The sequence below is a fragment of the Tiliqua scincoides genome, chromosome 3, assembly GCF_035046505.1.
Source record: "Tiliqua scincoides isolate rTilSci1 chromosome 3, rTilSci1.hap2, whole genome shotgun sequence".
NCBI lineage: Eukaryota > Metazoa > Chordata > Lepidosauria > Squamata > Scincidae > Tiliqua > Tiliqua scincoides.
The window spans coordinates 22,637,743-22,662,985 of record NC_089823.1 but is presented as its reverse complement, the minus strand read 5'-3'; the positions used below and the strand labels follow the sequence as shown (position 1 = coordinate 22,662,985).

At 42.4% G+C, this 25,243-nt stretch overlaps 1 protein-coding gene across 2 annotated transcripts in view; it reads right to left on the bottom strand.

Annotated features, from left to right (window-relative positions):
- The window catches only part of IFT88 (intraflagellar transport 88), a 45,470-nt gene that overhangs the window by 5,263 nt on the left and 14,964 nt on the right, over positions 1–25,243 (bottom strand). For both annotated transcript variants that reach the window (XM_066619752.1, XM_066619753.1), the window contains exons 14-24: positions 24,444–24,514; positions 22,888–22,974; positions 21,482–21,581; positions 15,145–15,231; positions 14,064–14,250; positions 11,767–11,875; positions 10,981–11,131; positions 9,669–9,784; positions 5,158–5,210; positions 4,168–4,233; positions 2,736–2,842 (exon numbers count right to left, since the gene is read on the bottom strand). In XM_066619752.1, coding sequence (XP_066475849.1) covers positions 2,736–2,842; positions 4,168–4,233; positions 5,158–5,210; positions 9,669–9,784; positions 10,981–11,131; positions 11,767–11,875; positions 14,064–14,250; positions 15,145–15,231; positions 21,482–21,581; positions 22,888–22,974; positions 24,444–24,514 — 1,134 coding nt within the window. The remainder of the gene's footprint in view (positions 1–2,735; positions 2,843–4,167; positions 4,234–5,157; positions 5,211–9,668; positions 9,785–10,980; positions 11,132–11,766; positions 11,876–14,063; positions 14,251–15,144; positions 15,232–21,481; positions 21,582–22,887; positions 22,975–24,443; positions 24,515–25,243) is intronic.

Below are 25,243 nucleotides of genomic sequence, written 5' to 3'. Positions count from 1 at the left end.
GAATGCCAAACCCCTGGATCGCTCCACCCACCCACAGATGCAATCAGAACCTTGGTCCGGTCATGTCTGGGAGGTTTTCTGAGCCTAGGAGGGGCTGCATGCTACCTTCTGCGGCCTCTCCAAGGCTCAGAATGGCCCCCGGAGCAGTTTTCAGATGACTTCCGGTTTTGCCAGAGGTTATCTGAAAACCACTTCGGGGTCTGTTCGGAGCCTCAGAAAGGCCATGCAAAGTGGCCTCGGCCTTTCTGAGGTACAGAACAGCTTTGGACGCAACCAGAGCAAGGGTATTAACTATTATGCTATTAACATCAATTTCTATAGCTCTTGTCAGTGTATAAAATACACCTCCCAGTTCTGTTGGATAATGAAGCTACCCAGTGGCTGAACAATGATTTGAACACACTCTGTTTTTGTCCCTTGCAAGTAAAAGTCTTTCTTGCTATTTGTGAAAATGCCTGGAGCTTGCTATCACTTGCAAGTTTCGTTGGCATTGATAGGAATTAGGGCAGAGTTATAAATGTATGAACCAAGGCCAGTCCACTCATGACACAGCTGAACGCTCAGTCACAAAAAGACGAATGGTACCCCCAACTCAGCATCTTCCCATTGGTGGCCCACCAAAACTGAAGACATTTCCATCCATGCCCTGATTCCTTTTCTGCTTTCTCAAAACAAGCAGGATTATGTCAGAATGCCAGATGCAAGGGAGGGCACCAGGATGAGGTCTCTTGTTATCTGGTGTGCTCCCTGGGGCACTTGGTGGGCCGCTGTGAGATACAGGAAGCTGGACTAGATGGGCCTACGGCCTGATCCAGTGGGGCTGTTCTTATGTTCTTAAGAAAATCTGGGAAAACGCAGCCCCGTTCTTCCTCCAGGTAGAATCCTCCATGGCCACTTCTGCCTCTGCATCTTTCCATCTGCTTAAGAAAGCAGCCACATTGGCAGGAAATTGAGAAGTGAAGACCAGTACACCCTGCTTGTTTTGTTTACCTTCAGTTTCAGGTGCCCGGGTCCAGACTGCTTGCAACTAGACTGGGCCCAGGGCAACTAAAGTTGCAAGTAAGTGAAAGGGACAGGGGACTATTTCGGTCTGCTCCTCCCCACCACAAACTACCCTGGGCAGCAGAGAGTAGGTGGGCACGTGCACATTAGATTTTGCATGTTGTTACCGTATGGCATAATTAATAATATGGTGTAAAAAGTTGCACATCATAAAAATCTAGACCAGTAATTTTCAACGTTTTTTTGTCTCACGGCACAATGACAAGGTCCTAAAATTGTCAAGGCACACCATCGGTTTTTTGACAATTATCAAGGCACACCATGTTGGTGGTGCGGGGCTCAAATGCCCATTGGCTCTACTAACAAATGACCCTCCCCCAAACTGTCGTGGCACACCTGCAGACCATTCGTGGCACACCAGTGTGCCATGCCACAATGGTGTAAAATGGCTGATCTAGACTCACACAATGCTGACATAGACTTGGAAGGCTCAGCAAAAGAGTTTCAATAAAATCTATATTCTTTTAGATTGAGTTCAAACAAGACAGATGCATAAAAACACATTACAGTAAAGTTGGAAGGCTGCAGCTGAAAAAACACTAAAGGTATTCCTAAAGTGAGTTCCTAAGAAACTTCTTGTACTAAAATCTTGTAAATCCAAAAATGTTTTATTATTGCAAACAGTCAAACAGAATGCCTGAAAAGAAATGGCCATCCTCCAGTTTTATGTTTCTAATATTCTTGGCTCACGGCTAAAAAGATTTAATTAATTTGTTGTAACGTCTACATTTCAAAATAAAACTTGTTAAATACCTTAACACTTTTTTGGAAAATGAAGTTTTTAAGAAAGAGGAAGGCCATAAAAGATACTGTATACAGGTTGAGTCTTGTTATTCATGAGGGTTCTGTTCCCAGAACGAAAAATCACATTAAAGCAAATTCATTTAAAAATCGCATTAAAGCAAATCATTTAAAAAACAATGTCTTATTGCTCAGCGATTCACTTGCCTGCAAGTGAAGCTGTTCTAACTGCCTATAGAGAGAATGATTGATGGATTGTCTACCAGCTGCCCTCTCACTCATTAATGAGGTTAAACATCTTTTTTCAAGGGATTTAAAGGGCGCTTCTCATCACAATGAGATAAAACTGGGTGAAAAAAATCTGTGGATAATTAGCTTATACATGTATTTCAAGCTACATAAATTCTAAAATCACAAATTTTGCCAGCGAAGTGGTTTTGCATGTCATGACTGATTGGAATATTTTTGCATTAAAACCCATTTTTCACACCCAGAATCTCATCAATTGCACCTATGTTAACATTCAACATATCTGCGGTTAATGGCACTTACTCCCAAGTAAGTATGTATAGCATTGCAGCTATAGCCATGAAATTGTTGCATGTTGATTGGTCCTTTGTATGATGCTGCTAAGGAAGTTTGCAAAAGTTGGTTCTGTGACTGGTGGGGGAGGAGTTATGAGAGTAGTCACAGTTAGTTTTAATTTTTCTTTTATCACTGTTATATTTCTGCTAAGCCAAGCCAAGCCAGTATGAGCAGCTTCATAACAGTGGAAATTTCTGTAGGATCACAGTATCAGGCTGTCCATGAAACCCAATAAAAGCTGTCAAGACCTCTGTTCTATAGGTTAAATCAAGAACACTAATTAAAAACAGTCACTTCAGATGAGGCTGTGAAGTAACACAGATTTTCTTAAAAAGAAATCAACATACCTGCTCCCGTATTTCTTTTAGTTTTTCCACTCTCTTAAGCTTTGTGGCATACTCTTGGATTTCCTTCAGCCCCATGTCTGTACAGAGTCGAACCAAGAAGCGTAGACCTAGCAGAACAATAGTTATATTAATGACCATTAATAGACTTCAAAGCAGGTGAAAAAAATTAGCAAAGCACACTGCCTAGCAACAATGGCTGAAACAAATGGCCCAGTTTTTTCACTGACTTAAGTGTGTTTAATTCTGCATTGAACTGTGACCGTCTTTACAGTCGCAATACAGTTTAGGCATCACAAAGACGTAATAAAAAAGCTTGTTTTTTGCTCCAGTGTCTAGTAATAAAGCTGCAGAAAAAAAATATGAGAAAAAAGCTATGTTGGATTTTATAAAAATAGTTTCCTAGCTGCAGGATAGTAATACAATAATAAAAGGAGAGGCCATGGGGTGTAGTGGTAGTGGTGTTGATAATGGGGGGCAGGAGGCAGACTGCCCCAGGTGCCCTGTGCGCCCCCCGAGCTCCAGCAAGAGGTGCTCTGAGCCATTTTGGTGGCGGATGGGCCTTCCCGCCCAATCATAGCTCCAAACAGCTGCAAATGGTGTCCTCCAGAAATAATTCATTGGTGGTACGATGACTCATTGTGTCATCGCTGAACTTCGCTCAACAGGATGTGCAGTCACACCTGTGTGCCAGTTGGTGACGGACCCAGGACCGCTGCTGCATTGCAATAGTAAAGGGGTGTCATGTGGCTGGGGGGTGTAGCTGCCCCTGGTGGGACACTCCAGCAATGCCACTATGCAGTGGAAGAAGGCATTAATAAGGAAATGGGGGGAAAACCCTAAACATAAAGAAGTCTAATATGCTTCAAGTTATTTAAATTATATAATTTGTCACATTTTTTTTTTTTAAATGACAAGGACTTGTGAATTATTCCAGTCCACTTCTACTATTGGCCAAACACAGAAAGATGACAGGCAACTCACTTCCTACTGAGCAACTGAACAGCTACCCAGCAAATTTTTCTTATGTCACTTAAAGGAAAAAGGCTATGTACCTACTTTCTTTGCTTTATTTAATGAAACTTGAAAATTCAGAGATGGGAGATGGAATATTCCTGAGGGTGACAGGTGCAATCCTAAGCAAATGGGCCCTGATCCAATGATTCTTGTGGCTCTGGAAACTCCAGTGTTCAGCATCAAGATCCCTTCCCCACAAGGTCTTTCACATTCACTTCCATGCAAGTGACAGCTCCAAGTGCGCAAATGGATGCTCTCATGGACAGTCCCCCTCTGAAGTAAACCAGGAAGCACACATGGGGCCCAAGATAATGCCTATAAGTTTATTTTAAGCAGCAACTTAACAGGCACTGGTTTGCCACAGATGATTAAGAAGTAAGGCAGGTATTTATATTGTTCACCTTATGAAATCACTTACATTCAGCATTTTCTGGAAACTTTCTATGAATCACCTTGTACGTATCAAGAGCTTTCTGATAGTTACCTGTTTGCAAAATTTAAAAATATCACACAGAGACACACCACATTAGAAACTGACATGCCCAATTAAAGCACCCTCTAGCTTTTTTATTGGCTTTAACTTTTGAGAGATTGAGGAATCTGAATAGAAATCTAGCTTGTCTTCTTTCCATTGTTATTTAATTGTGCACATTACCAGTAAATTATAAGCAGGAATTCTATGAATTTTTGGCAGTATTAACAGCCAATGACCTTTCCTACAGTACATAGGGTCAAAACCGGAGTAACGGTCAGCCCCAAGAGAAGGAGAAGCTGTAACTTGCCATTTAATGACCCTAACTGCAGTGGCGTGAGGGCATTCCCCATATGTTAGAAATGCTCTTCCTCTGTCAGGGAAACATAGGCCCTAACCCTAACTAACTGTCCTGCACATAGCTGTGCCAATGGGCATATGCTGCAGTTGGGTGACAGTCACAGAGACCTCCTCAAGGTAAGGGAATGTTTACTCCCTTACTTCGGAGCTGCATTGCCTTTACTGGAAAGTTGGTTAGAATTGTGCCCACATTTTTATAAGGTAGTAGATAATGAGGAGATATCAATCTCTGGGTTCTTGAGTGGGACACATAAGACCTACTGATTAGCAAACAGTCTGATCATTACTGTAACCCCTTTTAAAACCTGAAAGCAAAATAAAAAACTTATAATAAAACAAGGTAGCTATTAAGATTGCAATCCTATACAGTCATCTGGGAGTAAATCACACTGAAATCAATGAAGACATACTTTTAAGTAAACATACATAATATCGGCTGTAAAAAAACCACACACCTCAACATTCTCTAATTGTTTTGACTGTTAGGGACAAATAAAAATGCTAAGTGTTAAAAGAAAATATTTTTGAGAGAAAGGTGAATATGAAAGCTAGAAAGTCACATGCAAAGCAACTCACCACTTCTTCTGTAGCAACTAGCAACCATCAATTGCCACTTCACCTGTGTTGGTCTGCAGAGAAATATATCATGATAGTGTTATGGAACAGGCAAATTGTTCTGTAAATATCAAAAAATATCAAGGAAATCAACCACTAAGGATTTCACCCAAAATGAATCAGATTTTCTTTTTTAAATCACTAATATGAAGGTGAAATATGTAGTTCAGTGGCATTCAATAGCTTAGCTAGAGGGAGGAAAACGGTAAGTTGTACAGGCGCAGCCATGTTCTGTGTAAGTGGCCCCTACCACTCACCATCGAAGTCATTCACAGGACAGGAGACACCAGTTGCCGGCATGTTGCCGTGTCTGCCCAGAATGGCTCCGATAGAGAGTGGGAGGGACCACGTATACGGCCTGTTGCAGCACCTGCAGTACTTAAAGTCCCCCACCCCCAGCTAGCCTACTGATGGCATTAAATTTCTAGGCAAGTTTTTAATTTGACTGGACAGCTTGCAAGATTATGTAGCAGCAGTGCTAGCATGGTCTACAAGGCATGGTCCTGCTGTATTTAAGCACTTAAAGTCTGGAGAGAATTAAGCACATGCTGGGCAGCCCAATCCTGAGCTGCCCAGGGTGCGCAGCTTTGGTGGCACCGAAAACGGCTGCCACCGGATCCTGTGCACCTTGGGCTACCGTGGGCAACACCTCAGGAGAAGGGGACTTTCGTCCCCTTCTGCCGAGTAAGGGAAGTAGCCCCGCAATGGGGTTACTCAAGTTACTGCCGAACAAAAGATCGGTGGTAGGGTAAAGGCATTCGTGTAGGGCACCGAGTCCCACACGAAAGTGCAGGATCCAGTGGAGCGCCTCTCTCCCATGGCACGCCTCCCTCCCCCCTTCCCGCTTCCTCGTAACTCCTCCTCCCCGGAACTCCTCCTCCTGCCCCCCTCCCCACCCTGTTTACCGTGCCGCGGCTCAGTGGAGGACAGGCGCCCACCCGGCGCTAGTCCAACACCAGCCAGCGCTGGGCTAGCACCGGTGCTGGCCCGGCAGTAAGCCTCGCAAACTTGCCTTACAGCACATTTGTGACAGTGTACGCCAGTGGGAAGCCAGAACGCCGAGCTGAGGATTGGGCTCTCAGTTTCCTATTACTACTCCAGGGGCTTTTAGTGCTTAACTTAGGTAGAATCATTGTCAAATGAAGAAGCGTATCGCACAGTTCCCCTGTTCAAATTAATAAAATCTAAAATACTATTTCTTAAAACAGACATTTCAAATGTATTGATCATTACTGATATACCCTCCCTCCCCAAATAAAATGACTGCATAGGACTAAAACAGAATGAAGGGATGGTAAAAAGAAATGAAAATTTATTTTTTGAAAATAGTTTATTTGTTGAATATAAGTAGCATTTTCTCTTTTTACATGGCAGTTATTAATTCAAGATTAATAATGTGGAATTTTATATGCAGTGATTTAAATATATTTAATCTTTTTCAAAAATGTTCTATTACTTATAATGAGAAACTTTCTTTTCTAAAAATTTCTACATCGGTATGCAAATAGACAAAAGATTACATGTTTCGTTGCAGCTTTGGTTCTCAAATGCTTGGGGCCTGTGCCAGGAAAAAAAAACACCCTTCAGGATCAAGTCCAATGTTTTCAAATTCCCAGGTTTGTCTTCTGTATTTTCCAAAGGGCAAAAGGTGCCAACATCAACAAATCAATAACCAGGCTGCATTTTGGTCTTTTGAAGTGGTCAGCAAAGCCACTCTTAAAGGTATTGTTTTAAAAACATTTTTATTGGTCTGTATCCATTTAAGAACAAATCTTTTCTTTCCCCCCTTGCATAAATGAAGGTAAAGAATTTGGGTACTTCCTGAAAAATAAGGGAGGTGAGAAACTACCAGATTTACCAAGAAATAATGAAAACAGAAAACGCGATCCAAGGTGTTATAGGTTACCTTCCATATGAATTTTATGTTGATACTGTTCATTTTTAAAGCATCACATTACACGTTAAATGGCACTGATGGCTGCAGCCAGACTCAGCCAAGTTACTATCACCACTTCATGAGATGTGGCATGGCATCAAGACTTTCACGCTCAATCCCATTCCTTTTTCCTATGGCAAGGGTCAGAATTCCTCAAGATTTATGTAATCAATTACAGATATATTAGGAGCGTAAAAACAATGCTTAAGGTACAATGCAATGCATACAGAAAGTAGTAAGTGCAAATAAATATATCCAAGTATGATGGGGAGCACAATGGATTTCTTTAAAATCATGATCTACTGTTTTATTCAGTAATTTTAAAACAACTATTTTAGTTATTAAAATAAAAGGGTGCAGATAGTATAATATCCTGGCCAACCTATTTATTTGGAAACAACATTCGGAGTAGTATTAGTGTTAGGGCACAATCCTGACCCCTTATGTCAGTGCTTTCCAGCACTGACGAAAGGGCAATGCAGCTTTGAGGTAAGGCAACAAACATTCCCTTACTTTGAGGAGGCCTCCATGAGTGACACCCAACTGCAGGATGAAGCACATGTCCCATTGGCACTGCTATGCCAGTGCTGGAAAGCACTGACATAAGGGGCTAGGATTGCGCCCTTACTCTGTACCAGAGCTTTGTGGCATCTTAAAAGTGAACACATTTATTCTAGCATAACCTTTCATAACGTTTATGCTACAATTGGCCTGCAATCCTACACACACTTATCTGAGAGTACGTCCCACTGATCTAAATGGAACATAGAGCCCAGTCTTGAGTTCTTCAGTGCCAGCGGTACAAGTGTACTGCAAGCCTTGTGTGTCATAATCATGACATACAGTAGTGTTTCTCAAACTGTGGGTTGGGACCTACTAGGTGGGTCATGAGCCAATTTCAGGTGGGTCCCCATTCATTTCAATATTTAACGTTTAATATATTAGACTTGATGCTAGCATGGTGTGTGACTGCATTTGGGGAAGTGTTACAGACCTGTACTTTTAATAAGCTGCTATGTATATTGTTTGGGCTATGCGACGAGCAGAGCCCGCAGAGAATGTAGTGCAGTGAAATGCTAGCACCTGAATCGACCCAAGATAGCGATGAGATGAAAACATGAGCCAGGCAGATGTCCACCACCAAGCTGTATTTACATATGATACAAGCAGCAGCCAGACTCACAGCAGCGAAACAGCAAGCACAGTTCTCTCGATATTCCAACACAAATTCACGCTCTTCCAAACTCCTGATGACCCAGGAGGGCAAGCTCTAGCAGCCTCCCTTTTATACCTCCCCTGACCAATCGGGTGACACTCATTCCTATTACCTCATCTTCTCGTGACTTGGTTACATCATCCTTCCAGGCTGCCCCAGTCCCTTTCCCATTGACTTGCATTGGGGCTGCAAAGTCACTGTGACTCAGCACATTTCTCCAGTCACCATTGTTCAGTCCAGGGTCACATGGCACACTTTTCTCTTGTCTTACTTTAGCCTTGGGCTTCCATCTAGATACAGGCCCCAGGCTTTCAGGCCTTGCCATGCTCAGGTAGTAAATTTCTCCTGGTTGTGCCTCAATGTCCTGAAAATATTCTTTTAACAAAGATAGTCAATGGGATTTACTCCTGGGTAAGTATGGGTAGGATTGCAGCCTAGGGTCATGAAAATTTTTTGTGCTTGATGATGTCACTTCGGGTCATGACATCACTTCCTGTGGGTCCTGACAGATTCGCATTCTAAAAAGTTGGTCCCAGTGCTAAATGTTTGAGAACCACTGACATACAGCATATTTATGGCACCCTAGGAATAGGCAACGCAAGTGCCGACCCATAACCAGTCGGCATCAAGTGCAGCAGGGACAGCTGACCAGCGCTCCTGCAGTGCTGACTGGATGTAAGGCTTTTCAGGGCGGGGGGGGGAGAGGCAGGGAGTGGGCGGAATGGGGCAGAGGGAGGGAAGGATCAGGCCCAGGAGAAGAGTGGGACCAGTGGAGGCCTCCATCGGATTCTATGCTCTGTGTCAGGCTAAAAAGCCCAACAAGGAGCTCCTTGAGTCTGCACTGGCAAAATAGCCTGCACCCTTATTCACGAGAAGGGGAAGACTGTCCCCTTCCCCCAAGGAGACCTCCAGCGGCTGCCGTGATGCCCATGGGTTACAATGCTAGCCATTTTGGTGCCACTGCTCCAGTTTTTGGCCTCCAGAAGGTCTTACAAGGAGAAATAGATCAAAGCATAGTTGTAAATCAAATATTATCATGTATCCTGGGTTTATTCAAGAGTATTGCCTTGCTGAAATGAAAGGTAATTTTCTAGACCACCTAAGCAGATGCAACAGATCAAAGCTGTATTTTTGCTGAAGCCTCAGCATGCCTACTTTGAAAGCCAAAAACATATCAAAGGTGCAAATAATTCAGGAAAAAGTACCCATGGTTACTCTTCAAGTCATTCACAACATAAATGTATACCAACATAGCTGGGCTGCAGAAAGTCTCCTTACCAATGATACTTAACTAAACACACAATAACAAGTGGTACTTACTGAATGAGCGCTGCTCTTTCGAAGTAGTGAATGGCTTTTTCACAAAACTGAGTGTCAATGTAATAGGCTCCAAGCCATTCAATGACCTCAATGTTTGAAGGGAAATACCGATAGGACTGAAAAAATAAAGGTGAAAGCAACGCAACATTAGTGATTAGCGATATGCCCCTGAAATATCTAACTCACTTGCATGTGTAATTCTCCAGATGCTAACTATATGCACAACATGAATGAGAGTGGTGTGCTATATAAACACTAACAAATCTCTAAAGAGAATGTGGCAGTTTTCACAATTAACAGAAACCTTGCATTTTGCTAAGATGCTGGCCCTATTTTTCAAATGTTCTATTTTACGTGTTTGTGAAGCTAAAATAATGCAAAAAAACCCCCTTCATTTTCTTTGACAATTCATTTGTTCTAACAAATTTTTTTTAGCCCTTTACGGCTCGGGTCCGGGGTATTTGAGGGACCGCCTCCTTCCTTACAATCCGGCCCGTGCTCTTAGATCTTCTGGGGGGCCCTTTTGACTGTGCCGCCACTAAGAGATGTGAGAGGGGTGGCGGCCAGGAAGAGGGCTTTCTCGGTGGTGGCCCCCGAACTGTGGAATACCCTCCCCTTAGAACTGAGAACTGCTCCCTCGTTGCTAACGTTTTGGCGTGGACTGAAAACCTTTTTATTTCAAAAAGCTTTTAATTGTTGACAGGCAGGCTGGCGTTCTTGCTTTTTATATGAAAATCCACGGGGTTTGTTTTGTTTTTAGCTTTTTAATCATTGTAAACTGTTTTTAACTGTTTTTCATGTTGTATTTTTAAATTGTTTGTTAGCCGCCTTGTGTGCCTGTTGGGCAAAAAGGTGGGGTACAAATTAATAAAATAATAAATAATAATAATAATAACAGAGTACAATTTTCTAAGTGGTATTAATAATAATATATAGATGCCCTCTCTGTGGCTGCTGTACCAGAGGCCACTGTCCCTGCACCGGTTCAGAGTGATGCAAACATGCCATAAAGCACATTTGCGACTACTTGTGAGCCAGCAGTGCCAATACAAAGGTTTGCACTTGCCTGCCAGCACTGAATTCAGGAACCATGCTGGACAAAGCAGTTAGGCTTGCCTCAAGTGGTGCATGGGTATGGTGCAAGGGTGGCAAGGAGGGGGTGCTTTGGGGTGGGAAACAGGATGCTGGAGCAGATAGGTCTTCAGCCTGTTCCAGCAGAGTTGTTCTTGGCATTTTCAAAGAGCCATTCCATACCCTTTATGGGTCTAACATTAAAACATGCACACAGAATTCTAATTTTAAAACCACATACCTCATAGTAATATTGAAATGCTTGGGACTTATCCCCTTCACTATCATAGAGTTCTCCAAGCTTTGCTAATGCATGGGAATCAGTTGGGACAATGCTGATGAGTTGCATAAGCCATTCAATGGCTTGATTAGGATCCTCCATTAGTTCATATCTGAAGTATTTTCAGTTAAGGAACTTCTCATCATGACTTTCTTGGAGCATTATGGGGATTCAAATGCAAGGTTTATATAAACATGAAGTTGTCCTGTTAAATTCTCTTTCCAAACTTGGAAACCTTATACCCACTTTCAGCTAATTAGCTTCTCTTATCCCCAAAATAGCCAGTCTTAACTATGTGCAAAGCCCTGGTGAACCCCACCACCTCTGTGAAGGCAACTGGCAGGTAGCTTGTCTGTTCAAACTGCAGGAGTCCTCCTTCCCCTCCACTGTTCCAGTCAGCAGGTTCTTCATGTCTTGCAGCTCAGCAGCCACACAACAATCTCCAGCAATCTCCGGTGCCTGCATTGTGGCAGCCCCCCCCATGCTCCTCCCTCCCCCCCCAATCTCCACACCTTCTGGCAATAATTCTTTCACCTTTGCCTCCAAAGTCCTCATTATTCTTACTAGGTTACAGCTGTAAAGGACACATTCCACACATGCAAGCAAAAGTTCTGGTGTTAACCCTGTACCTTCCTAGACCTGTGAACACAAGGGGCCACTGCTGCCACCAAATGCTATCTCTTTGGGGGAATCTACAATATACATATGATCTGATACATAGCGACTTTACATTTTTTTTAAAGATACATGTTTGCTATTTGGAAGAGAACCTGGGCACTGTTTCTAAGGATGGCATGAAGCTTCAGAAAAGAATCCAACGCCTCATCTAACCTGTTCAATTTTTTGTATGCTAAACCTGAAAACAAAAGGTCAGAAATATTTGGCATCATTAGTGAATTACAGAGCAGAGAAGAAGAAATGTAAGAATAAATTTGTTTAGAAAAGAGGAATTGTGGTTTGACTAGTTCATTCATTCTATACTAAATACATTGTAACTAACTGATTGAGTGTGGTGAAATTATAAGTCTTAAGCACCACAAAGTAGTAGCTGTACCACTCAGATTTAGGCACAGCCCAAACTTCTGTTGATTGCTACTGAACATTTTTTTATTCTTCATGTTTCTTCCAGCTTTCCATCTTTCAAGGAGATCTGGGCACTACTTTTCATTCTGCAGGTCATGCCTCATTATCCACGGGGGTTCAGTTCCGAAACCCCCAGCGGATAAAAAAAAATCAGTGAATACCAAATCAGTGGAAAAATAGCTTTAAAGACCCATTTCCAGGTTTCTTGCTCCTCTGTTGTTTCCCCATAATGCATTGATATATACACTATACCAGAGATTTTCAACCTTTTTCATCTCATGGCACACTGAAATGGCCCAAAAATTGTCAAGACACACCATCACTTTTTTGGCAATGGACAAGACACACTGTGATGCTGGTGGTGGGGGCTCATATCTCCCAGTGGCACTACCAATAAATGACAGGGGGAGGGTCAACTTTTGAGGCACACCTGCAGACCATTCACAACATACCAGTGTGCCACAGCACACTTGTTGAAAATCACTGTACTATACTAAATTCAGCCATTAGATGGGGTGAATAATGAAATCTAATAGAATGAAATTATAATTATTTAACAACGCAAAGGTAGGAAAATGGTTTTTTGTGCTTTTTTCCTTGTTACAAGACACTTTAAAGTAGACCTTGGTATCAGTGGTGAGTCAAATCAGTGGATACCAAATCAGTGGATACCAAGGTCCCTGTACTTTCTATTTTTGGTGGGTCGTGAAACTGACAAGGCATATTAGGCTATGTGCATCAGGGTTTAAACCATCTAGAATTTGGGGGGAGCACTGCTGCCCAATCATCATCATAGCCATAGAGCAGTGGTTCGCAAACTTGTAGGTTGTGACCCACTAAGAACTACTACTGCTGCCCCCTTAAGGTGCAGGGCCACTGCAGGACCATAGGGGCTTTTTCTAATGTACCTGAGTCCCTGCCAGTGTCTGGAAGGTGTGGGAAGCCCCGCTAAGCCCTCTACAGGGCTCCCTGTGCCTTAAACACTGGGAAAACACAATTGTAACCCACTTCTGGTTTTGCGATTGTAACCCAGAAGTGAGTCACAATCGTGTTTTTCCAATGTTTAGAAGCTGTGTTGCAGGTCTCTGCGGAGCTCCAGTGCTGGAAGGAACTCAGGTACATTTTTAAAAAACCCTATGTCCCCCACAGTGCCATGATCCTGGGGATCACATTACTGCTTTCCAGCCCGACCCCGCAAAGACTTATCCCGGTCCTCAAACTCCCAGAGAGTTTTCAGAACCAGTGCCATAGAGGCTTGAGTGGCTAGTAAAGTGAAACTTCTTTTTTTCAGGTGGGTCCTGCTGCTAAAAAGTTTGAGAACTACTGAATTAAGCCTGAAATTTGAGGATTTCCTGAAAGCCCTCTTACAATGCTTTGTTTCTAATCATGCAAGTATTTTTTCCACTCTATGAGGATCATTTCCAAGATGCTCCTGTGGTGGAGTGCTAAGCCTGAAGATACATTCTGAGGACGATGAATATGGATTGTAGCGGCTGATCAACTACTTAAGTTCTTGCCTTTACATGAACAAATTTCACTTGTGCCAATATGTTGGGTACAAGATGCATGACCCACTCCTAGTTTGCAAATAACTTTTTCTTTAAATATTCGTCACGTGTAGCAATCTGATTTGGATATGGTGTTCCAAAAGGCAGAGAGCTCCCCCTTTAACAGAGGGGGCATCTTTAAAAAGCACAAAAAAAGATACAAGTGTAGTGCCGGGCAATCTCCACCAAAATACCCACAGAAACCTCCTGTTTAGACAAGAGTTTTGTCTTGGCACTGTGATGAACATGCAGCACTGGACAGCAACAAAACAATTATGTTTATACTACAGTATTACTCCTTATTTACTACAGCTTTAATCAGAAGTGTGTAATGTACTGTCTCTGCTACTGAGAAGGACAAGTATAACCAGAATGCCATGTACAAACTTTATCTTCAGCCAAATATCAACCTACCAATATTATAAAGTGCTTCAGTGCATGAAGAATCATTCCTTAGAGATTCCTTATAGAACTCCGCTGCCTTCTCATACTCTCCGTTAGCAAAAAGAGTGTTTCCTTTATTTGTGAGAGCAGATGGGTTGTATCTATCAGAATTTACTGCTAAATCTGCATAGTTGTTTGCCTGTGTAAATTCATTTTCCTGAATTAAACACATAACACAAATAGTAGATTATGCTTGCTTCGGAATAACTTCTGTTGCAGATTATTTTGTGATACACAGCAAACTACCCACTATTGACAGCATGTTCACAGTCCATTAATATTCTGAATAATTTACTTTTTATATCCAAAGTCATTTTTCAGGATAACAACCCACTGCTTCAGCTACACTTAGACACAAGGGCATGGTGCTTTATGCATCCTCAACCTGATCTGGTCCAAGTCCCTCTGCTGTCTATGAAAGTCTGGTGCTGTCCCCCCTGTGACTTGCAAACTGTGCCATGCACATTTTTCCTTTCCATCACCAGATCTCCCCACAATCCAGCCCCCAGATCACCCCCTCTCCATTCTCTTCACAGCTACCTTTTTACTAAATGTAAGGGTGAATTCTATCCCCCACTAGCCCATACCCTTAGATCAGGGGTGCCCAAACCCCAGCCTGGGGGCCAATCAGGCCCTCTGGGAGCCCCCAGTCTCCAATGGCCCTCCTGAGACTTGCTGGAGCCTGTGCTAGCCTGACGCAACTGCTCTCAGGACAACTGTTCAACCTCTCATCTGAGCTGTGGGATGAGGGCTCCCTCCACGACTTGCTGTTTCATATTTGATGCAGCAGTGGTAGTGAAGGAAAGGCTGATCTTGCTTTGTGCAAGGCCTTTTATAGGCCTTGAGCTATTCCAAGACCTTCATTCATTCATATAAGTTCCACCTCTAATATATTCATTTATGTAAAATTATTCAAACTTTAAATGGTAAATTAATTCTTTCTTTGCCGGCCCTTGACACAGTGTCAGAGAGATGATATGGCTCTCCTGACAAAATATTTGGACACCCCTGCCTTAGATGAATTAAAAAATACTCCACAAAAGTAACTTACCAAGAAATAAAGAAATGAAAGGTTTGTTGCAGCTGCACTTTTAACTCTGCTGTCCTTTTTTTCAAACATCTTTAAAGTCTCTACAGCCTAAGAACAATAATCAACAAGATACACTGAAAACCATTCAAATACATAAAGAATGATTGACTTGCTCATTAATTACATGTGGGAAACAATATAAATGTCTAAACTGGGGTACAGCAACCACTCTGCCAACGCATAGGCTGGCACAGTTAAGAACAGGGATGAAACTTAAGATCAAGGGATGCTGCCTGTGGCAGAAACACAATTGATCAGGACAGCAGGAGTGTAATGTGACACCATGGCTGCAATCCTAACCACACTTTCCTGAGAGTAAGCCCCACTGAACAAAATAGGACTTACTTCTGAGTAGATCTGGTTAGGATTGTGCCCCATGTTTCGTAACACTTCGCATATAACAATGATTGGGGCACAAAATTTGGCACAGCAAATTCTGCTACCAAATAATGTTTTCAGTAATTCATTCAATTTCATTCATTCATTCACTCTCTTTCATATAAGTTTTTCTTAAGTTCCCAAAAACAAATATTCCATAAACATAGAATAAGATAAACAAGAAGACACAGTCGAGTTTGACAAACAAATGATTCCTCTGCAGACCTCAAAAAGAAGTGATGCAACTGAAATGTATATGAAAGGTGATGATGTCTGTGAAAAATCCAAAGGACTACCCAAATATGTTCCACCACATAAGCTAGTTAAAAACAGACGAACAACTGAACCCCACAGAGGCTTTTCCAGGCTGTCAAATTTGTAGCTATTCTTCGTTGGTTGTGGAAAACCTAGAAGTGTTTCTGTTCTGGATAATCATGTTTTTCAAGCACTTATGCTATTATATTTTTTTGTTGCTGGGAAAATGTCACTGACTGCTCCCTCTGGTAGCACTTCCATTGCAATTGCAAGTGCTGTATGGAAAGTGCTTGTACAAGCATTCTTTAAAGACACCTCTCCAGCGTTTTGGGCATTTTCTGCTTAATTTTTAAACAACTGTGAGCTGTGCACATCCCTTCCTACAGTGGTATCATGCATCTCTTCTTTTAAAACAAAGTGACTGACACTTCTCCTTTCCTTCCCACCCCAGCCTTGGTAACAAAATTACTCCTAATCTCCATTACACAGGGAAGGAATATAGTACTTTGGGCTCTGGATCTAACAAGAGTATATAAGTGCTGCTTTCTTCAACATCTGAAATGGCCTAAAGCAGTGTTTCTCAATGTTTGCACCGCCCCCCCCCCACCGTACTACTTCACATGGTCTACCTATAGGAAGTGCCACTGGAAGTTATGAGTGATGATGTCATTGCCTATAACTTCCAGACTGGGAGGCTAGGCATGATTTAACAAACACTGGTAAGAGGCTCAGGGTGGATGGATGGGAGGGCTTTTTCAAGCATGCAAAAATGCACACTGGAGCTCTGCCCGCCAAACCAAGCCTCCTACAGCTGCTTGTCGTATTGTGTTGCTGGTGTACCTGCCAAACAGTAGGGGTCTGAGGGTCCTACAAGTACCACCGGACACCACCTCAAGTACCACCAGTGGTTGAGAATCACTGAACTAAACATAACATAAGAACATAAGAACAGCCCCACTGGATCAGGCCATAGGCCCATCTAGTCCAGCTTCCTGTATCTCACAGCGGCCCACCAAATGCCCCAGGGAGCACACCAGATAACAAGAGACCTCATCCTGGTGCTCTCCCCTACATCTGGCATTCTGACTTAACCCATTCCTAAAATCAGGAGGTTGTGCATACACATCATGGCTTGTACCCCATAATGGATTTTTCCTCCAGAAACTCGTCCAATCCCCTTTTAAAGGCGTCTAGGCTAGACGCCAGCACCACATCCTGTGGCAAGGAGTTCCACAGACCGACCACGCGCTGAGTAAAGAAATATTTTCTTTTGTCTGTCCTAACCCGCCCAACACTCAATTTTAGTGGATGTCCCCTGGTTCTGGTATTATGTGAGAGTGTAAAGAGCATCTCCCTATCCACTCTGTCCATCCCCTGCATAATTTTGTATGTCTCAATCATGTCCCCCCTCAAGCGTCTCTTTTCTAGGCTGAAGAGGCCCAAACGCCGTAGCCTTTCCTCATAAGGAAGGTGCCCCAGCCCCGTAATCATCTTAGTCGCTCTCTTTTGCACCTTTTCCATTTCCACTATGTCTTTTTTGAGATGCGGCGACCAGAACTGGACACAATACTCCAGGTGTGGCCTTACCATCGATTTGTACAACGGCATTATAATACTAACCGTTTTGTTCTCAATACCCTTCCTAATGATCCCAAGCATAGAATTGGCCTTCTTCACTGTTGCCACACATTGGGTCGACACTTTCAGCGACCTGTCCACCACCACCCCAAGATCTCTCTCCTGATCTGTCACAGACAGCTCAGAACCCATTAGCCTATATGTGAAGTTTTGATTTTTTGCCCCAATGTGCATGACTTTACACTTACTGACATTGAAGCGCATCTGCCATTTTGCTGCCCATTCTGCCAGTCTGGAGAGATCCTTCTGGAGCTCCTCACAATCACTTCTGGTCTTTACCACTCGGAAAAGTTTGGTGTCGTCTGCAAACTTAGCCACTTCACTGCTCAACCCTGTCTCCAGGTCATTTATGAAGAGGTTGAAAAGCACCAGTCCCAGGACAGATCCTTGGGGCACACCGCTTTTCACCTCTCTCCATTGTGAAAATTGCCCATTGACACCCACTCTCTGCTTCCTGGCCTCCAACCAGTTCTCAATCCACGAGAGGACCTGTCCTCTAATTCCCTGACTGTGGAGTTTTTTCAGTAGCCTTTGGTGAGGGACCGTGTCAAACGCCTTCTGAAAGTCCAGATATATAATGTCCACGGGTTCTCCCGCATCCACATGCCTGTTGACCTTTTCAAAGAATTCTATAAGGTTCGTGAGGCAAGACTTACCCTTACAGAAGCCATGCTGACTCTCCCTCAGCAAGGCCTGTTCGTCTATGTGTTTTAAGATCCTATCTTTGATGAGGCATTCCACCATCTTACCCGGTATGGATGTTAGGCTGACCGGCCTATAGTTTCCCGGGTCCCCCCTCTTTCCCTTTTTAAAAATAGGCGTGAAATTTGCTATCCTCCAATCTTCTGGCACTAAAGCAGTGTTGGAATATGAAAAAAGAAATTAAAGAAGACAGAGCACATCCTAGCCAGGTCTACTCAGAAGTAAGTCCTATTTTGTTCAATGGGGCTTACTCTCAGGAAAGTGTGGTTAGGATTGCAGCCACAGTCAATTACTTTATAAAAGAAACTGCAATATTTTTCCTTGGGCATGATAAATGCAATTGTAACCTTTTAAATTTCCTTTGCATTTTACCTACTGAAATGACACCTTTTGTCTTCTGTTTTATGGTTGCAGTTTGACCCACTTTTACTACAGCATAAAAGGGCTTGTTACAATTCACTAGTCTCTGTTTTCTCCTGCACAGGAGTTATGAAGCCACAAAATTTTAGTTACTTCTTATAATGAGAATGTACCTTAGAGCAGTGAGCCAAGAATTTTGAAGGACTTTTTATTTTCAGTTTCCAGCACAAAGCCCATTACTGCCTTAATTTATGAGGTGCAAGAGGTGCATACGCAAAGCACGTGACATTAAGCTCAAGTTTATTGCTTCCCAGCAAACCACTTTGGAAGAACTCACTACTCATAGATCAGGACATTTTTTCCCCTAATTATTATGAATTATCTACTGAAATCATTAATTTCTGATGAAAAACATTTCAAATATGTATGAATGGTGTTTGCATTTTATGCTCAAGACTACATTCATTCATTAGTGTATGGTTCAAGCAGCTTACTCATGAGGAAGCCATGGTGTAGGCTTTCTCATGAGGAAGCTACTTGAACCATTCACTAAAGAGTGAAATTCACTATATCTCCAAAACTAGACGTGATAGGGCAAAACAGATGCCATTTTTTGAATCGGCACCACAAATGTACCCAGGAATTGGTGTAATGTTTAAGGAAGCAAAATGTGTGTTTGCCTGTGTAATCACAGGGCATAAGAACACAAGAACAGCCCCACTGGATCACGCCATAGGCCCATCTAGTCCAGCTTCCTGTATCTCACAGCGGACCACCAAATGCCTCAGGGAGCACACCAGATAACAAGAGACCTGCATCCTGGTGCCCTCCCTTGCATCTGGCATTCTGACATAGCCCATTTCTAAAATCAGAAGGTTGCACATACACATCATGGCTTGTAACCCGTAATGGATTTTTCCTCCAGAAACTTGTCCAATCCCCTTTTAAAGGCATCCAGGCCAGATGTTGTCATCACATCCTGCGGCAAGGAGTCCCACAGACCAACCACACGCTGAGTAAAAAAATATTTTCTTTTGTCTGTCCTAACTCTCCCAACACTTAATTTTAGTGGATGTCCCCCAGGAGGTCTGGTCCAGAGGGTAGAGCCTCTGTTAGCCCAAAGATAACATCTGATGGTAGCCAGTTCAAGGCCACCGGCAGCTCTGTGAATAGCGAGACCTTGAAGCAGCTGACAAGCTGAGCTAAGTTATTTCACCTGCTCTTTGGTGTGAGCAAAGAAGCGTCTTGGCTGCCCTTTAAGTGAGAGAAGTGAGCTGCTTTTGTCAGCCAGGGTGGGAGGCAACTGGGGGCCAGAAGTTATACCAGACTGTGAAAGATCTATCTGAAATGTTGTGCGGTTCTTGAAAGAACCTTTCTGTTATTGTAGGGACCTTTCTGGGTCCCTTTTTGGGAGAAGGGCGGGATAAAAATAAAGTTTTATTATTATTATTATTATTATTATTATTATTATTATTATTATTGTAAAAATCCCCTTGGGGGTTTAGATAGCCTGCCTATGTGAACCGCCTTGAATAAAGTCAGAGGAGTAATCCGATGACCAGAAAGGCGGTATATAAATACCAGTATTATTATGACTACTATTACTATTATTATCTCAATTTGAAAGGAGCTTCAGGAGAAAACACACACACACAAACACACTGATGGCTGCATTCTAAAAGTTAAGGATTGCTAACACTAAACTAATGCTATGCTAAATTTATGACAATCCCAAATTGTAAGAGATGTTGGTATTGCACCTACCTCTTCATACTTATAGAAGCAAACAAAATGGGAGAGATAGTACAAAAGAAGCAGTAATTAAAGGAAAGGAACAATAATACTTCTGAACATACAGTTAAACAAAGCTGAACATCAAGGAAGTAAACAAATGAATGGAAGAGACATGTCTAGACTAGACAAATTACATTAACCAATTCTTACTATTCATTTTCTAAATTTAAAGAGGAAGAAAGTAGGTAATGATGCATATAATATCAGACTAAGGGCAGAATCCTAACCAGGTCTACTCAGAAGTCCTATTTTGTTCAATGAGGCTTACTCTCAGGAAAGTGTGGTTAGGATTGCAGTCTAACACTGCAATCCTATGCCATTAATTCATTCATTCAACCTTTACTGGCATAAGCAACCCTATGCAGACTTTCCTGGGAGTAAGTCTCATTGAATAGGACTTACTTCCAAGTATACTGGCATAAGACTGTGCTGGAAGATGTTTATTATTAAAAATAAGATTCTTAAGATTTAATGTTACATTGTAGAGAACAAGGCCTTTGGGGATTATCAGCACAAAACAGAGGTTTGTTATGAGTTGTTGCAAGCAATTCAAATACATTTGCCCCTGTAAGTACATCTGATGTACACCTGATGTAGGGTAATCATATATTCAGGTTTGTACTCAAATGATACTTGGAAAAAATTCAACCTTTCCACCAGATAGTACATTTATGAAAGTTTTAAAGTTCTGTGTGGAATACGATTATTTGTAATATTTGTGCACTACTTTTCAATGATTCAGTTCGCAAAGTGGTTTACATAACAAAAGGAATGAAAAGATGGTTAAGGTTCCAAAGAGGCTCATAGTTTAAAAAGAGACATTAGCAAAAGCCACTAAACCTTTTGCAGTACCTCCCTCCATCAATGCCTGCTCTATATGGTGAGCTCCCCTTCCCCAACTTTTGATTTCATAGATGGTCAAAAACTTTATAGGTTGCCATATAAAGCATTCGGGAACATTTAATTAACGCTTTCATCTTCTTTAGAAAAAAGATTGGGCTGTATTATCTAATAGAGAAACAACCTGAATTATTATTTTGTGCTATAGTTATAATACATTTTGCAAGTTTGTCGATGAATATTATAAAGGAGGTCTGTGCATGAAACAGTAGTTTGATCACACATCACTGTGAATCTCTACTAGTACAATATTTTATTAAAAGTACCATACCTGATTAAAGTCCTTTTGCCTCAAGTATGTAATTGCTTTATTTATTTCCAGGTCATTGGCTAACTCCACATACTGGGAAGCTTTCACTGCCTCAACACAACTATAACAGAATTGAAAACAAGAACAGCCTTGTTATAGCAAACCTCTCCAAGTCAGGAAGGCAATAGTTGAGTCTTATCCAAACATCAGCTACAGCCAAGTCCGAAAAACTGTCCTTAGGCTCTACCATGAATTGTAGTCTGACAAACTGTGTTTGCGAAGACTAGGTAACAGGAGGCTTATCAAGAGCCTGGCAGACTGCCACACATGGCTGAAAAGCTGAATACAGGTTAGCAAGTCTGAAATTGTGCAGACCTGCTTAACAGCAACTGCGAAAGGTACAGTAGTTCAGCATTATTATCCCCACACTGCAGAGAGAAGCTGAGAGTGAGAAATAGAGGCTTGCCAAAGATCATCTAGTAAGTTCCTGGCTGAGGTGAGATTTGAGCCATAGACTTCCTAGCTCACACTCTTAGCCTCTGCTTCTAAAATTAGAATTCAGGCTTTGAAGCTTTGATAGCCCAAGTGAATGGATGATGATTTGTCCCATTTTATTTCAGACACTGCAATCCTAAATCCACTAGGATTGAGAAATAAATCCAGTAAGAGCACAATCCTAACCCCTTATGTCAGTGCTTTCCAGCACTGACATAAGGGCAATGCAGCTCTGAAATCTGGAAAGCACTGACATAAGGGGTTAGGATTGCGCCCTAAGTCTAAGAAATAAGTTCAAATGAGTTTTATGGGACTTATTCCCAGGTAAGTGTGAATAGGACTGCAGCTTGTATGTGACTGCAGCATCACCTGGTTGTTTAGTTAATAAGAAGCGGTATTTTGGTTTAGCCCTTAGCTAAGTGATGAAACAAATGGTTTGCATGCAAAAAGTTTTATGTTCAGTTTCTAGCACAGCCATTCTCAACCACTGTGCTGTGACACACTGGCGTGCCGCGAATGGTCCCCAGGTGTGCCGCAGGAATTTGGGAAAGGGTCCTTTATCAATAGGACCATTAGGGCATGTGAGCCCTCACTGATAGCAAAGTGTGCCTTGTCAATTGTCAAAAAGCTAATGGTGTGCCTTGACCATTTTAGTGCCTTGCCAGCGTGCCACGAGATGAAAAAGGTTGAAAATCACTGCTCTAGCATCTCAACATGCACACCAGGATGTTCACTAGGGAGAAACAGGAAAAAACTATGTCTGTCACCCTGGAGATCCACTAACAGTTGGTGTAGACAAAACATAGCAAAGTGGTCAACGGCCTGAGTCAGGCAGCTTATAACTAGGCTGCAGATTTTGAACGACAGATATGGATAGATTATTCAGAACCAAGTACTACAAGAATGGTAGCATACTGAAAAATGGCACTTACCAGTCATAGCCAATAGCAAATGATGTTTCAATTGTTGGTGCAATTAGTTTAGCAGCTGTCATGATATACTTTTCTGCAGTAGCTTTCCTTATTTAAAAAAAACATATTTCAGAAAAGAACAAACATCAGACACATATATTGGCTTAAGACAGCACTACATTTACACCTGGTACTAGAGAAAGAATAATAGTAGTAGGATCTACATCATGTTTTTAATCCCACCTTCCCACTTGGACACTTTTCTAGGAAATTCACTTGGTCAATATTAATTGAAAATTGAACTTAGGGAAGGGAAAGCAAGTTTGCTGATGTTCCAGTCACTGGAAGGCAAAAAGGGGGGAGGGTTACAGCAGGGCATAAAATTATTCTAATTCACAGGTTCTTAAATTCTCTGGGAATTCAAGGACCAGGGTAAGTCTTTGAAGGGGTGGGGTGGAAAGCAGTGATGTGATCCCCAGGATTGCGCCACTGCAGGGATAGAAGGGGCTTTTTAAAAACTTACCTGCTGCCAGGGTCCAGAGGGTGTGGGAAGCCCCGGAGCCCAATGCAGGGCTCCCTGCAGCTTGTACAAAGTAAAAAAAGCAATTGCACCCACTTCCGGTTTTGCTATTGCAACCCGGAAGTAGATCGCGCTTGCTTTTTTTACTTTCTACAAGCTGCAGAGAGCCTAGGGCTGGCCGCACCCAGAGTTTAGCAGCAGGTAAATTTCAAAAGCCCCCTCTTCCCCCGCAGCAACCTGGGATCGCATCGTAGCCCTCCCGCTCTCCTCGATCTTAAAGGAGAAGGGACAGTGGTTCTCCAGTAGGTGGGTTGCGACCACTGCACTGCCCCCCCTCCACTGGCATGGCAGCATTGCTGGAAAGTTAATTATGATTGGGCTGTTAAGAATAACTGCTGAACACTGAAGGCAATTTGAGATTATACAACTTGCAACCCAGTCCTAAAAGGGTTTTTCACACTGGAACTAGCATTCTGGCCATATAAGGTCCTTTACAGTTGTGTCAAAACACACCATTTATCACAGTTGGGCCATTGCCACAAGCAGCAAGTGGCAGTAGCAGCACACCAGTGAGTCATCCATGTCCTGTGGCACCAGTAAGTCAGCATGGGGGTGGGGGAAGCAGATGGAGGAAGGAACAGGGCAGGGAAAGGGAGGAGAACAGATTGAGGCAGGCAAGGGATGGTGTGGTGGCAGAAGAGGCAGGCAAGGGGGTGGTATGGTGGCTGGACCCCTTTCTGGACCCACTTGAACTTGTGTCAGCAAAACAGTTGGTGCAGGTCTGAGTAGACCCAGCTGGGGTGGCGAGAGCTTACCTTGGAGCAAGTGAACAAATGTTCCTTTACCTTGAGGAAGCTTTCATGGCTCAAAACTTCCCTCTGGGATGCAACATGTGCCCTGTTGGCAGGGATGCATTGGAGCATGGGGAATTAGGTAGGACTGGGCTGTCTGGCTAGTCCAATACACACTTTCCTGAGAGTAAGCCCCATTGAACATAATGGGACTTCTGATTTGACATGCATATGACTGTGCTGCTAGGAAGGACTTCCAGTGTTACCTTTCACGTTCCATTTGCCTTAAGCTGTCATTTTTAATAGCTTCTATCAATAGGTTTGTATGCGGATCATCCTAAAAAAGATACAGAAGCATATATTACCTATAGTTATATAAACAGCTGACAGAGAATATACTGTCAACAAGAGTAGGATTCCACAGTATATTACCATTCACACTTTCTAAAGGACCTTCGACATAATCCTTTAAAAAAATACAATATGCTTATAGTTTTTAAGAGAGAACAAACAAAGAAGAATTGTAATCTTCATGTACGCTTTCTGACAGCGCCTGGTTGGTCACTCTTAGGAATATATTGCTGAAGGAGATGGACCCTTGGTCTGTTGGTGGGCACTGACATTTTTCATTTGTCAAATGACTTGTTCTTTAAATTCCCTTCTAACAGAATCATGCTTTTTGTCAGTTCGCTCAAGGAGGCTGAATAACCACAGCATGTAATTCCTCTAAATTAAGAGTAATTCCTCTAAATGCAAGGGTCCACCTCATGTGGCTGAAACTAGTGACATGTTGTATTGATTCAGGGCCCTGTGTGCTAATAACAAAAAGGAGGAACATCTGCTTGCTCTTATAAGTGGTTAATGGTGCAATCTTTACACATTTATGCAGAACAAAGTCCTATTGTACTCAATGGGGCGTACTCCCAGGAAGGTGTGTATGGGACAATCACCTTACTTGCAGTAGTACACCACAGCTGTGAATGGCTGCAACTAAAGCCAGAACTAATCTGGCCAATAAACAAAGCTGGCTACCTTCGCTTTACTTATTATTTACTTTTTACCATTT